The 14,882-nt window shown below is 43.6% G+C and overlaps 1 protein-coding gene across 2 annotated transcripts in view; it reads right to left on the bottom strand.

The window, feature by feature from the left end:
• LOC119969285 (TSC22 domain family protein 1-like) overlaps window positions 1-14,882 on the bottom strand; it is a 229,973-nt gene that overhangs the window by 130,425 nt on the left and 84,666 nt on the right. Inside the window, exons 1-2 of one of the 2 annotated variants that reach the window (XM_038802702.1) lie at window positions 5,452-5,567; window positions 5,040-5,137 (exon numbers count right to left, since the gene is read on the bottom strand). The exons of the other annotated variant lie outside the window; for it this stretch is intronic. Coding sequence (XP_038658630.1) covers window positions 5,040-5,092 — 53 coding nt within the window. The 5' untranslated portion in view covers window positions 5,093-5,137; window positions 5,452-5,567. Of the gene's footprint in view, window positions 1-5,039; window positions 5,138-5,451; window positions 5,568-14,882 lie in introns of those variants that run through there. 2 annotated transcript variants of the gene reach the window in all.

Raw genomic sequence — 14,882 nt, 5'->3', positions numbered from 1 at the left:
GCCCATTGATTTCCTCTGCAGCAAATGTGGCAGGAACTGTCATGCCAGAGAGGGGCTCCCTAGCCACACTGCCAATGCTTAGCACAGATGGCCGCATTGCAAATCATCTTATGGGACAGAAGTCTGCCATAAAAAACAAGCAAGAAGATACTGTCAAGGCCATAGAGAGAAAGTAGTTGAATGGATAGGCTAAAAAGTGATAGAGATAGTAAAAGACTGTCTGTAATCAAAAATAAATAAGCCACCAGATCCAGATGGGCTGCATCCCAGATTGCTGAGAGAGGTAAGGGTGAAAATTGCAGAGGGAGTAGTCATAATCTTCCAATCCATTTTAGTTAGGGGAGGTGCTCAAGGGCTGAAGTAAATTAAATATCACATGCACTCGTGTTCACGAAAGGGTGTAAAAGATAGATAAACCCATTAACCACAGGCCAGCCAATTTAAAGCTGGTGGCGAGACAGCTTTTAGGAACATTATAGGACAAAATTCCAGGGCAAAGAAAGCCAACATATCTTTTAACTATTTGAGTTTTTCAATTGGTACAAGGGAGAGTTAGTGAGAGTAATGCAGTTGATGTGGACTTCTAAAAGGTGCTTGTTAAAGTGCCATATAATAGACTAGTGAATAAAACTGAAGCAGATGAAACAAAAAGGGCAGTGGCAGCACGGATTTGAAATTTGAACAGTAATGACCGGTTGTTGTATTTGGAATGGAGGAATGTATTGGAGTTCCCCTGGGGATGGTACTGGGACCACTACTTTGTCTGACATATATTAATGAGTTGCACTTTGATGTACGTGGTACAATTTGAAAATCTGACGCGCAGTGAAAGGTGAAGATGATGCTGATTAACTACAAGAGGACAGAAGACAGGCTGGTGGAATGGGCTGATGCATGGCAGATGAAATTTACCACCAGAGAAGTACAAAATACATTTCCATAGAAGATAGAGGCAATAAAGAACACAAGACACAAGAGGATATTTGTGCACAAATTGTTGAAGGTGCACAGCAAGTTGAGAAAGTCATTTAAAAAGCATATTAAAAAACAACATAATGGGCTACAAAGCGAAGCCGAGCAGTATCTCTGGCAGCAGCGCACCCCTCCCCGATGAACTTAATGCATTCTATGCTCGGTTTGAGCAGGTAACCAACAATCCGCTGTCGAGTGCCCCAGCAACCCATAATTCACCCATACCCACCATCACAGTTTCCGAAGTCAGATCGGCCTTCCTGAAAGTGAACCCACGGAAGGCGACGGGCCCGGACGGGATCCCTGGTTGTGCACTCAGAGCCTGCGCATACCAGTTAGCAGAGGTATTTACAGACATCTTTAACCTATCCCTACTCCACTCCACTCCGAGGTCCCCACCTGCTTCAAGAAGACCACCATCAGGGGCAGCAGGGTAGCATGGTGGTTAGCATAAATGCTTCACAGCTCCAGGGTCCCAGGTTCGATTCCCGGCTGGGTCACTGTCTGTGCGGAGTCTGCACGTCCTCCCCCTGTGTGCGTGGGTTTCCTCCGGGTGCTCCGGTTTCCTCCCACAGTCCAAAGATGTGCGGGTTAGGTGGATTGGCCATGCTAAATTGCCCGTAGTGTCCTAATAAATGTACGGTTAAGGGGGGAGGTTGTTGGGTTACGGGTATAGGGTGGATATGTGGGTTTGAGTTGGGTGATCATGGCTCGGCACAACATTGAGGGCCGAAGGGCCTGTTGTGTGCTGTACTGTTCTATGTTCTACGTTCTATCATACCGGTACCAAAGAAGAACTAGGCAACATGCCTCAATGACTACCGCCCGGTGGCCCTGACGTCAGTTGTAATGAAGTGCTTCGAGAGGCTGATCGTGAATCGACTTCAGGAAGCAAAGTACTGTACACACCCCTGTCAGCATCAACGGGGTCGAGGTGGAGATGGTTAGCAGTTTCAAATTCCTAGGGGTGCACATCACCAAAAATCTGTCCTGGTCCACTCACGTCGACGCTATCACCAAGAAAGCACAACAGCGCCTATACTTTCTCAGGAAACTAAGGAAATTTGGCATGTCCACATTAACCCGTACCAACTTTTACAGATGCACCATATAAAGCATCCTATCGGGCTGCATCACAGCCTGGTATGGCAACTGCTCGGCCCAGTACCGCAAGGAACTTCAGAGAGTCGTGAATACCGTCCAGTCCATCACACGAACCTGCCTCCCATCCATTGATTCCATCTACACCTCCCGCTGCCGGGGGAAAGCGGGCAGCATAATCAAGGATCCCTCCCATCCGGCTTACTCACTTTTCCAACTTCTTCCATCGGGCAGGAGATACAGAAGTATGAGAACACGCACGAACAGACTCAAAAACAGCTTCTTCCCCACTGTCACCAGACTCCTAAATGACCCTCTTATTGACTGACCTCATTAACACTACACCCTGTATGCTTCATCCGATGCCAATGCTTATGTAGTTACATTGTATATCTTGTGTTGCCCTGTTATGTATTTTCTTGAATTTTGTTTAATTCCCTTTTCTTCTATGTACTGAATGATCTGTTGAGCTGCTTGCAGAAAAATAGTTTTCACTGTACCTCGGTAGACGTGACAATAAACAAATCCAATCCAATCCAATATAGCATTTAAGCGTTCTAAACATAGTACAAAAGAAACAAGAAGATACAACGGCCCCTTTATAAAACACTGGTTCAGGCACCTGATTTATCATACGGTGTGTTTACATACCTCACAAAACCGCTTTAACCTTCTTTTGTTGTCTTAGTCTAATCCCACAAAATGCATCTCTCACAATCCTTTGTGCACCTTGTTTCTCCTTTCTAATGTTTAATCCTGATGCCCAGCCCCCTGTCAAATTAATTCAAGCCCTCAATCTCTCTGGAAGGACACTGGTCCCAGCTATGTTCAGGTGCAACATCCAGACTGTAAAACTCCCACCACCCCAGAACTGTCCAATGCCCAGTCTTAGAAAGAGCACCCTACCCGAGGTCAACACCACCACCCTATCCCCATAACCCAGTAACCCCACTCAACCAACCAACAATTTAGCATGGCCAATCCACCTAACCTGCACATCTTTGGATTGTGGGAAGAAACCGGAGCACCCGGAAGGAAACCCACGCACACACGGGGAGAACGTGCAGATTACACACAGACAGTGGCCCAGCCGGGAATCAAACCTGGGACCCTGGAGCTGTGAAGCAATTGTGCTAACCACTATGCTACCGTGCTGCCCCTATTATTGATTATTTGGTTAATTTGGGCAGTGTCATGTGAGAGTACCTTTAAGAAATGGATGTTTCATATTTACAAGTCTGGGACTTTCTGAGAAAACAGGTGTTGGCTTTCCCGCTGATCCAGCCATGGGGGTTACAGGACAGAGTAGTGTCTGGTACCTGGGTGGGGGAGGGGAAAGTGTCGGATATCTATCAGGAGTTTTTGGAGGCGGAGGAGACCCCGGTGGAGGAACTGGGAGGAGGAGCTAGCTAGGGAGTTAGAGGCGGGTCTGTGGGTGGACGCCCTAAGCAGGGTTAATTCCTCGTCATGTTCCAGGCTCGGTCTAATACAGTTTAAGGTGGTACACCGGGCACACATGGCGATGAGGGTGAGCAAGTTTTTTAGGGTAGAAGATAGATGTGCGAGGTGCGCGGGAAGCCCAGCAAACCATGTCCATATGGACTACGGGCAATTTTAGACACTAAGGGCAATTTATCATGGCCAATCCACCTAACCTGCACATCTTTGGACTTGCTTATTAATTTATTTCCTAGCTCCCTAAAATCAGCCTCCAGAACCTGATCCCTCTTTTTACCTGGACCCTGGCGCTAAGGAGGCAACATACCATCACAGAATCACATGTGACTGCAGAAACACTTGTATGCTCTCATTATTTACTGCTCTAACACTATTGCATTGCTGATCTCTTCCTGTGGACTTGACTGTACTATCCAAAGGAATTGTCCTCATCAACATTCAGATCAGGAATATCAGTAAGGGAGCAAGATGCACTCAGAGGACCCCTGCACTACTTGCCTGGTCCTTCTCAGCCACTCAGTGCCTCATTGCCAGCACTCTCACATCCAAACACTAACCATCTCTAGAAATATGCTACCTGCATAGCTCTCAGCCTACCGGAATCACTGCTGTGAATCCAGGTGCTGCTTAAGTGCCAAAACCTAGATTTAGAGTTCCTCCAGCTGCCAACACTTCCTGCAAGATGACCAGGACACGAGTATCCTGGAATTCCAAAATGGCACAGGATGTGCCTTTAACAGGACTGAGGTGCCTTGCCATATTCCACTATTGATTACAATATTTATTAAATTTATCAGAAATAAGATTTTTCAGTCTGAAGTTGTACATTTTAAAACTTCAAAGATTTAAAACCTCAGCCATCTGACCACCTGGTTTAATTATTCTGGTTCCTAATCTTAGATTCTTACCTCATTACGTACCCTTGATCATGACCTTGCTTCCCTCAGCTCAGCTCCCACTCCTCTATTCTACCTTCACCTATTCACTATTCCACCCTGTGATTGTTTTGCGACGCTGTCGCTCCCTGTGCTATTATTCATCAGCCTTGATCCTCCTACGATGATGCTCTCTCAACACTGCATGCGATATCCTTCAGTTTCCCCCATCCCTGTGCATTTCTGTTAATTACTTGGCAAAATAATTGCCAATCGCAATGGAAGGAAATAAATAGAACATTTCTCCAACATTTACTGCCATAAAGGACACCGTTTTGACTTCATGCTCAGCATAGTCATTCCTCAGAGCAACTCACCTGTCATTTATTCTTTGAGCATTGAAGGCAGGTTACATTTAAATAAGCATACATACAACGAGAGGGTGGGGACAAGGAGAACACAAAAAAGAATGGTTAATCACGACACTTATTGATTTGGTTCTGTTTCCAGATTGTGGTGACTCGACTCCTTGCACCAATATTGATCACTATCATTACATAAATAACCTTGCAAAATTTTCAAATACAATTTCAGAATGGGGCATTAACGCATTCAAGTGAAAAACAAGGCAACCTTCGAGATCTTGTGCTCAGCACACCATTCCACTGGACCACACAATAAAACATGATTCCTTTTGCAAAGGCTTTCAAAATATCAAAGCTGTTTCTTACCTGATATAGGATTAAAAGGAAGATTAGAACGGTCATCACGATTCCCACAGAGCAGATCAAAGGAAAAAGGAGGGGAAAAAACAGAATTAAAGGCTTGCTCCAAATCTCAAACACTATCCTAGAAATAAAATCAGCAATTAGGCCAGTTTATAAAGGTATCAGTTATATTAGAGACCTTGTGAAAAAAACCACAAGCTGGTTATCTCCCATAAAGGAGCAACCATTTCCCACTTGGTGTACAGCAAGAAAATAATTATACACAGCACTGTACGACATTACACCTAAAGTAAGTTATGCAGTCAACCGACACTCACTGTCACGGCTAAGGCATGAAGAGCAGCCCCTTGGGAATGGTACAGGAGGATAACTGCCACCAGTGGAACGGACTGTCAACATTTGTCAGAGCTTTGATGAGAAGAAGAGGCAGGAGGAGGGGTGATGGGGGGACGGAAAGGAAGAAAACCTGAGAAACCAGCATTTCTACAGCTGCTACATCACAATGCCTCAATGACATCAGCCAAATGGCTATAACGGGTCCCTCTGCTTTTCCAGCAGGCAAAACGGGAGGTAAAAGCAGCTATCAAAAAACCTGAATTATCAACACTTCCTACAAACCAAAAGTGGTATCTGTACTCAGTGATTAAACTAGTTTTTAAACACCACATCAAGTAGATGCCAGGTAGCCATTTTTCTGTTGGGGATTTTCTTCAGGTATTCACATCTGCATTAAATCATTTACAAGGGTTTAAACAATGCTATTTCTCATGGGTTATCTTGTTTATATGTCCAAATAATCAATTTGAATTAAGATTTCAGCAAGAATACCAAAAATGTATTAAAATAAAATATAAATAGATCTTCTACACTCCTGCTACTCTTCAAGCCGGGCACTTTTCAAAGGAAGTATTTTATACAGTTTCACTCCCTCCTGATGCACAACCTCCACACTGTGGGACATCTGACAAGGGTCTTAAAAGTTGGGTGCAAATTATAATTTCTGTATTGTCATAGTAGCACCATATTTTTAAAGTAAGGAAACTATCAAAAGGCAAATAGCATTGATGAGCTGCGGTCTATTTAATGACATTTTATTTCTGAAAATTACTTCTCATTGGAATACTAAAAGACTGCAAATATAAATCAAATAAACAGATTGCGCAGCAAAATCAACAGCACCTTGAAAAACGAGAAAGGTTAGCGCTTTGCCTTTCCAACAGGCTCAAACTCATCCTGACCCATTCTGCTGGAAATTTTAAGCAGTGTTTATTTTCGCTTTACATTTTTCCTTTGTGAGTACTAATGAGCCTGTTGCACATTTCTAGTATGGTTAGTCTGTACTTGCTCATTTGAGCTCACTGCAGCGCAAAGAGAATGAGCTTTTATTACAAAAAAATCAGCACTGATAACTCTAGAATTAGCTAGGGTTTAGGGAATTATCTCCATCCTTGCACACCCCCGACATTAATTAAAAGTGATCTTATTGGGTGACATGGTAGCACAGCGGTTAGCACTGTTGCTTCACAGCGCCAGGGTCTTAGGTTCGATTCCCAGCTAGCGTCACTGTGTGCAGAGTCTGCACGTTCCCCCCGCGTCTGCGTGGGTTTCCTCCGGTTTCCTCCCACAAGTCCCGAAAGGCTCTGTTAGGTAATTTGGACATTCTGAATTCTCCCTCAATGTTCCCGTACAGGTGCCGGAATGTAGCGACTAGGGGATTTTCACAGTAACTTCATTGCAGTGTTAATGTAAGCCTACTTGTGACAATAAAGATTATTAACAGCTGTCAAATAGATTCAGCAAGCATACAAAGGATGAGAAGCAGGCCGCAAACTACAAACAGTTATATCAAACTTCAAACAATGATAATGTGACAATAATATTGTCCAGTCAAAATTTAAAAAAAAGGAAACAAAATAAATAATAAGCAGATCTGACAGGTCACTTCAGAGAGAAATGGAATGAATGCCTCAGGTCAATGACCGTATATCAGAATTAATGTTCCTCTCTCCACAGTTGCTGCTGGAGTTGAGCATTTGCAGCATTTCCTATATTTCCCCCCACCCCCCAGATTTCCAGCATCCGTATTTTTTGCTGTTAATATTAAACAATAATACAAGTTTGAAGGTGCGAATGACTTTGCCCTTCCAATCTCTCCACAGCTCCTGCGCCAAATGACTGATAGTTGACTTCCCTAACTCCCAAGCCCAACATGGCCATAATGTCGGATGCACTATCTGACACAGTAGTTTGAGGCCACTTTACAGTGACGCTGCTGGTAAAAATCATTGGTCCTATTTTTAACAATTGTATAAATATTAACATTGCTTTTGACACAGTAATCATACATGGGGGGGGGGGGGGGGGGAAGAGAGAGAGAGAGAAATGGGGTGCAGTTTATTTTTTTCCACATCGCCGCTGACTGCACTGGCACATTTTGGTTGCACAAAAAGATTTTCATCAAGTTGCTGCTCTTCATGTATGAACTGGAACAACATGTATGAGCAAGCTATATAACAGATAATCACTGCCAAGCCTGATCCTGTTCTCATCCAATGTGTAACCAGGTTGATTCGCTAGCAGTCTAGAACCACCACCTGGCTGACTTTCTCCTCTCCCTAACCAGAGGGTGTTGAGGACCTCACTAACAGCCAAATTCAACATAAAGCAGCGACCCTGCAGGCCTATATGGCCAGGTCAATTTCTGGCATTGAACGTAACTGAGCCATCAGATAGACCCAACACCATTTATATGTTTGATCCAAGACACCATAACTGCTTCACTACCAATGCGAAAAGTGCCAGTCGAAACGGACATGGCACACAAAATAACACAAACTGACGAGATTGTTTTGTTTTACAAGTCTCCAGATGCCTAGATGTTAAATAGGGTTGCTGCCAATGCTTCAGCAACTGAGCACAGCAGCTATTCTAATCTTCACAATCTAGGGGCTTTTCACAGTAACTTCATTTGAAGCCTACTTGTAACAATAAGCAATTTTCATTTCATGCCACTGGGAAAAGGCCATTTCAAATCAAGGAAACCAAGTCTTTTAACAGTGATAAGCAACTCTGCACCTGCTCAAAAAACTATGCAGAGAACTCGCATTTCCTGCACACAACAAGCCAAGATGAATTTCCCACCGTTAAAATGCCCGTCTCCATTACATAAATTAGTGATGGGATCAAAAGGATGTGCGTGTGTGCTGGAATACTTCCTTCAATGGCTCACTGAAATATGCTCTCCTCTCTATAAAAAATTTACCAGGATTTTATACTGGATTTTATACCCTGTCACTTCAAATACCCACAAGCAAAGAGACAGACTTTTCATTTTGTTTTTAAATAAACGTGTACAACTACTGATCCATGTGGTTTGCTTGTCCAATATCTTTGCAAGCACTTATTTTCCTCTTGCAGAGTGTTGAGAGGAGGGTGGGGGAGAGAAGAAAGATGTAAAGACAGGGTGGAAAAAAGGGTAGAGAGGACACAACATGAAAAACGGAAGAGCAGAGACCACGAGGAGAAGCGCCGGGATTCTTGGTGTTCCCCACATACTAGCGCGTTTCACCAAAACTGCCCTGCCGCTTCCTATTTCATTTAGCACAACTCAGCAGCCTTTCTTACTTCTCAGTCAGTGCCTGGCTTTCTGGAGGAATACCTCGTGTTGTATGGGGCTTTATAAAGCTCTTTCATTTAAGGTCAAAAGTAATTTAGTAAAATGCATCGAGGATCATGAGCCATCCAGCGCAACGGTGTAGTTATTTTCAGGTGGCTGAAATTCAGTCACTATTGTGTCCAGTTGTAAGCCTTTGGTGCCCAGAATTATTGGGTGAGCCACCAGCAATCTCAGGGACTCTTTTTTCTATTACCCATGCCATGGAGTGCATCTCAGATGGTTTAAACTGCATCATAAAAATTAAAATTAAATATTAGCTCTACCTTTTGATCTTGCCCACCACAAGTACGCAACCTACTTGACAATATTACCAGTAAAAAAAACTTGTTAAAGTACAAGTAGTCTTGGAATACAAAGTCTGACTTTAGCTGCAAAAAAAAAAAAATGGTCTGTAGGAATTCTTGCAGGAGGGAAGACACTTGTGGTTTCCTAATCGGAATAACATTTGGTTGAAGAATTCTTCCCAGTGCACCAGATGGCATTCAACTTGAAATGCAGTCTGGTGCAACCTTTGTGCATCCTTTTGATCCAAAAACTAATTGCTAACAGAACTACATTCTAATTGTAGTTACATGTCCTTCCAAGTACCTGGTAATGGTGACAGACAATAGTTATCAGCCAATGAGGCGGAGGTGCATAAAAATCCCAATATCTCAGCAATTCCTATGTACATTGATTACATCCATGCTATGGCATTCTTTTGGCAGACACTATTCCAACATAGTTTTTTTGAATTTGTCCATGATTTTGCCGTGTGGCACTTCCTCTGCAAAAATTGGAAGCAAACTATGAAATTAACTCTTTCAAAGCAAAAAGCACCACAACTGTAATATTTTTCACACCTCAATGAGCAGCTTCGAGTACACAAGATGAACTTAAGCTACCCAGCAACCATTTCATATGGGTTCGCCGTCTACAGCAGGACCTAGCAGGTCCAAATAAAATGTTTTAAAAGCGAGTACGGTCTGAAGGGAAGGCTACAGCATTTTGACCTTTTCTGAAATTTAATTAAAGTTGTAAAGTCTCGACAGGTATCACTTGTGCTCCACGGGTAAATATTTCAGCAGACTTTGAGTGCAAAGTCAAGGCCCAAACCCGAGGCCAGCTTCAAAAGTGCATCCAGCCCACTGGCACCACTGAGAGTCCCAACAATATAACTAGTCTAACTCAAACCGATGACAAGCTAATTGGAGCCTATCAATCAATAACAAGCAAATGCTCATCTTTTCTTCTGTGATCTATTTAGGTAGAGATTCAATTTCAAATTGGTAATGGTACTGCCTCAGCAGACACTGTATACAATCAAGCAAAACTAAGCCTTGGGAGTGCTTGACGCTGGTAGTAGGTGCAGACATTCCTGGGTCCAATGTTAACCCTAAAAAAAATCCAACTGTACATTCTAAACATTATGGTGCAGTTTTAATAGAGTACTACTTGCAAAGTTATATCTTTCAAAATTTCACATTTGACAATTTGAGAGGTGACATTTCTGCAAAGATCAATACAAATTGTAGTGTGTACTGCATGGAAATGGCTGTGAAACACTCACAGCACAATTCCAATTGTAGTGTGTACTGCATGGAAATGGCTGTGAAACACTCACAGCACAATTCCAGTCAGGAAACGCATTACAATGAACACACCCCCCTCTATTAAATGATTTAATGTTAATTTAAGACAATGTTTCCAGCAAATATCGCCAGAACTGACATCGAAGGAAGTTTAAAAAAACCAAATCTACTGTGGCACATTATGTGCACCAGCCCAGAAGCACAGCATGGTTGCAACTTAGTGTTAGCTTAAACAGCAATTTGAGCAACAACGTCAAAACTACCCAATGGCATTGGAATATTTGTTACTATCACCAATGAATTTCAATCTCCACCCAAAAAGATTCTTCAAGAAGAGACATGAACAATCTTTAGGGTTCAAGGGAGCCGCATTATGCTGTGTGGGAAGTCTTAATGAATACAGTTTTGCTGCTAGATTAACGCCACAGAAACAAGGTCGTACTGGCCAAAACTAAATCATGTGCTGCCACACAGTGGTGGGTTTGCAGAACAGCATTTGGAACTTTTACTCCATCTGGCAATTTCCATTCGTGGCCATTTGCTCACTAACATTCCCAACACCTGATTTTCCAGCACCACAATAATTATTCTCTCAACTCGGATCAATTCTTCACTCTGGTACATCATATGGAGATCGATCTTGCGAGTCTCCCACACCTACACGAATAGATAACACACATCACAAGAAATGAATTCAAGGCAACAAGCTAAACACTGGTTGGATAATACAGATCTGTCAATGCAGGGATTATTAAGATTTGTATTTATACAAATTTATAATAAATAATCTGCAGTGCGCATTAAACATTACCTTTTCAGAGTACTCAAACTGATTTTTATTTTTAAATCAATGTGAAAGAGACATGACCATCTTTGTACTTGTGCTCAGCCCGAATTTGAACATTTTTGGAGATTGTTCCAGGTATATAATTACCTCTTTTAATTACAGGCCTGACCTACATCAAACTTTAATTTCAGGCATTTTCACAGGTTTCTATCCATTATATTTCGACATTCACATTGTAATTGGAATAAAGCACAAATGATACAGCTACCTGTATTCATCCATTCTTAACTGCATTGATTCCACCAGGGCTGCCACAGGAATCCAATGAAATTCCCGAGAATGTTGCATCAACTGGCTTCTTAAACAATTCACTGGCACAGCATGCATCGGGACATCAGTTTGACTCTGATAATGGTTAAAAACCTCTGAAATCTGGGGCAATTCTAATGCACTCATATCTCCAATCCACCTGAAGCTTTCCTCTTCTATTTCCTCCCAACAATTTGGAATTCTATTTTACACCCCTAAGAATCCCTTTTTCTAAATCTTTTCCGTTCCAATCACCATCCTCTGCCACCTACTAGGCTTCCTCTCTCTACAGCACATATTCTAATATTGGCCATTATTCCCACTTGGCCTCCTTTCATACCTTCCCACCTTCTGTCCCTTGTGTATATATATTTATAACCCGAAATGGTTATTTTCCATCCCTGTCTCGATAACAAATAGGTTTCTTCACATTAAGTCTGTAACGTCAGTCTCTGTACTGGATGCTGTCCTCAATGTGGAGACACAAGCAAAGCTGGGATTGCTCTTCAAAAGAGCAGAGAAAGTGAAGCAAGGCATGGTACATACGACCAGGACAATCTGAGTGATGGAAGCTTTATTTCAGAATCATATGGCAATTGGACATAAACTGGAAGCGATCTAATTTGTGGAGTTATGGGGAAAAAGCTATGGTATGGGACTAAATCAGACAGCTCTTTCAAAGAACCATCACGGGCAGAATGGTCTCGTTCTATGTTGCAGGATTCTGTGATTCAAAATGTTTTTGGAATGTTGCACAAGAAGTGAAGAAGATGGAGATAACATGATGGCAAACACACTGCACCACCAAACTGACATTTAATCCAGCACTTCCAATAATTTTCTTTATTGTGTGTCTGACACACAAGTGAGAAAAGCCTGGCACACAAACGGTGCTATACATCGAATATAGAACTGTACAGCACAATACAGGCCCTTCGGTCCATGATGTTGTGCTAAACTAGTCTGAAACTAAGATCAAATCAACCTACTCCCAATCATTCTAGTGCACTCCATATATCTAATAACTGCTTGAAAGTTCCTAAAAAGTGTCCGACTCCACTCCATAGCTGGAGGTTTTCAAAGTGTGGGTCGCAACTCATGGGTGGATCACTGAGCGATTGGTCTCAGCGTTCCTGCAATGGTCGCAATCACAGGAGAAGCGCCCAATGGCCGCTACTGTCATTTTTATTGAGAATGCCAACTGCTACCGGCGTTTAAATGAGAAAGAAATGAAGCAGTGTGTAGTCTTCCAACCATAGGCGGCAGCAGTAAGTAAGTCATGCGCCCTGTCCCAGATTCAGCTCCTGGCTTGGGTCACTGTCTGTGCGGAGTCTGCATGGTCTCCGTGTGGCTTTCCTCTGGGTGCTCCAGTTTCCTCCCACAAGTCGTGTTGTTAGGTAATTTGGAATTCACAAGTATGCTTACATTCACACTGCAATGAAGTTACGTGAAAAGCCCCTAATTCAGAATGTCCAAATTACCTAACAGTCTTTCAGGACTTGTGGGAGGAAACCGGAGCACCTGGAGGAAACCCACGCAGACATGGGGAGAACATGCAGGCTCCGCACAGACAGTGACACAAGCTGGGAATCGAATTTGGGACCTGGCGCTGTGAAGCCATAGTGCTAACCACTCTGCAACTGGGTCTACTACACTAATGGAAGTTTGGCACAATCCTCCACCTTTTCCACGATGACATGTAATCCCTGATCCTGACCAACGGACCCACCACAGATCCAATTCCAATTCATGTTCAGACTGGGGGAAAGCAAGGCGGTGTAATTTTCCTTGCTGCAAAGCTCCACCGCCCCTTCAGCAAGACGCCACTGGAGTGGAGCTAAACTACAGAACAAATGAGAATCTGTTCAACCTCCACCAGCTGCAGGCCAGATCCACGGTTGTCCCATCTTCTGTCATGACAGTGACAGAATGCCAGCTGCACACTCTGAAGCCAAGCTCCAAGCCATCATCAATATCTTCACCAAGGCATAAGAGCATGGGCATTACACTAAACATCCTAAGATGAAGGACCTCTACCAACCTGCCCTGCCATACAACTCTACCACATGGTTATCAAAATAGACGACAGGGTCTTGGACAAGGCGGTCCACTCAACCATATTTTGAGAGCCGACTGTCAACAAGGGCAGGCATCCATGAAGAGGTTCAACACCACCTTCAGTGTGCCAGTGCAGCCCACAGTCAGTCGCCTGAGGAATAAAGTGCTTGAAGAAGAGGCCCTCAGGCCTGGCAAAGCATATGGTCTGCAGAGCAGTAGCGATTAGACATGCCCTCCTATAAAGGTTCAGAGACATGGACTGATGTACAGCAGGCACCTCAAAATCCTGGATAAGCACCACCATTGCTGCCTCTGCAAGATCCTGAAAATCTATTAGCAGGATAGGCACACCCAAGCCAACATCCCCAGCATCGAAGCATTGGCCACACTCGCTCAGATACACTCGGCAGGCCACATCGCATGCATGTCTGACACGGGACTCCCGAAACAAGCACTCTACTCGGAGATCCGACACGGCAAGCGAGTCCAGGGCGGCCAGGAGAAATGCTTCAAGGGCATCCTCAAAGTTGCCTTAAAAAAGTGAGCACAGTAAGAAGTCTTACAACACCAGGTTAAAGTCCAACAGGTTTGTTTCAAACACGAGCTTTCGGAGCGCAGCTCCTTCCTCAGGTGAGGAAGGAGCTGTGCTCCGAAAGCTCGTGTTGGAAAAAAAACCTGTTGGACTTTAACCTGGTGTTGTAAGACTTCTTACTGTGCTCACCCCAGTCCAACACCGGCATCTCCACATCATGGTTAAAAAAGTGAAACCTCCCCACCAACACTTGGGAATCCCTGGCCCAAAACCACCGAAGTGGAAGGCATCTGGGAAGGAGCTGAACATAGAGTTGCATCACCGAGAGCAAGCTGAAACCAAGCTTCTGCAGCGAAAGGAACATGTGGCAACCCAGGCACCCCACCACTTCCACTCCTCCAAAAACCATCCGCCCTACCTGTGACAGAGACTGTAGGTCATATATTGGACTCCTCAGTCACCTACATTTTTAGTGTAGAAGCAAGTCATCCTCAACTCCAAGGGACTGCCTAAAGGAAGAAAGGCAACATGATATGGCGCTGGGTTTACTAAACTAGCGGATGGGCGTCATGATATTCATGATTTTAGCCACAGGCGAGACAAGACTGTGGTAGGGAGGGACAATGTTTCAGAGATGGGAGGAGACGATGTTTGTGATGTGCAGAATATGGGATCAGAAGTTCAGCCTGAAGTCAAGTAGGACTTGAGGGTTCAAACTGAGACAACAGTAGGAGGAAGTGATGGAATCAGTGGCTGGAGAACAGTTTACAAGGGTGCTGCAAAAACCATGGCTTCCATCCTGCCGATATTTAAAT

Source organism: Scyliorhinus canicula, chromosome 7, assembly GCF_902713615.1.
Source record: "Scyliorhinus canicula chromosome 7, sScyCan1.1, whole genome shotgun sequence".
NCBI lineage: Eukaryota > Metazoa > Chordata > Chondrichthyes > Carcharhiniformes > Scyliorhinidae > Scyliorhinus > Scyliorhinus canicula.
Note: the sequence above shows the minus strand (reverse complement) of the source record. Positions and strands in the feature narration are given on the sequence as shown.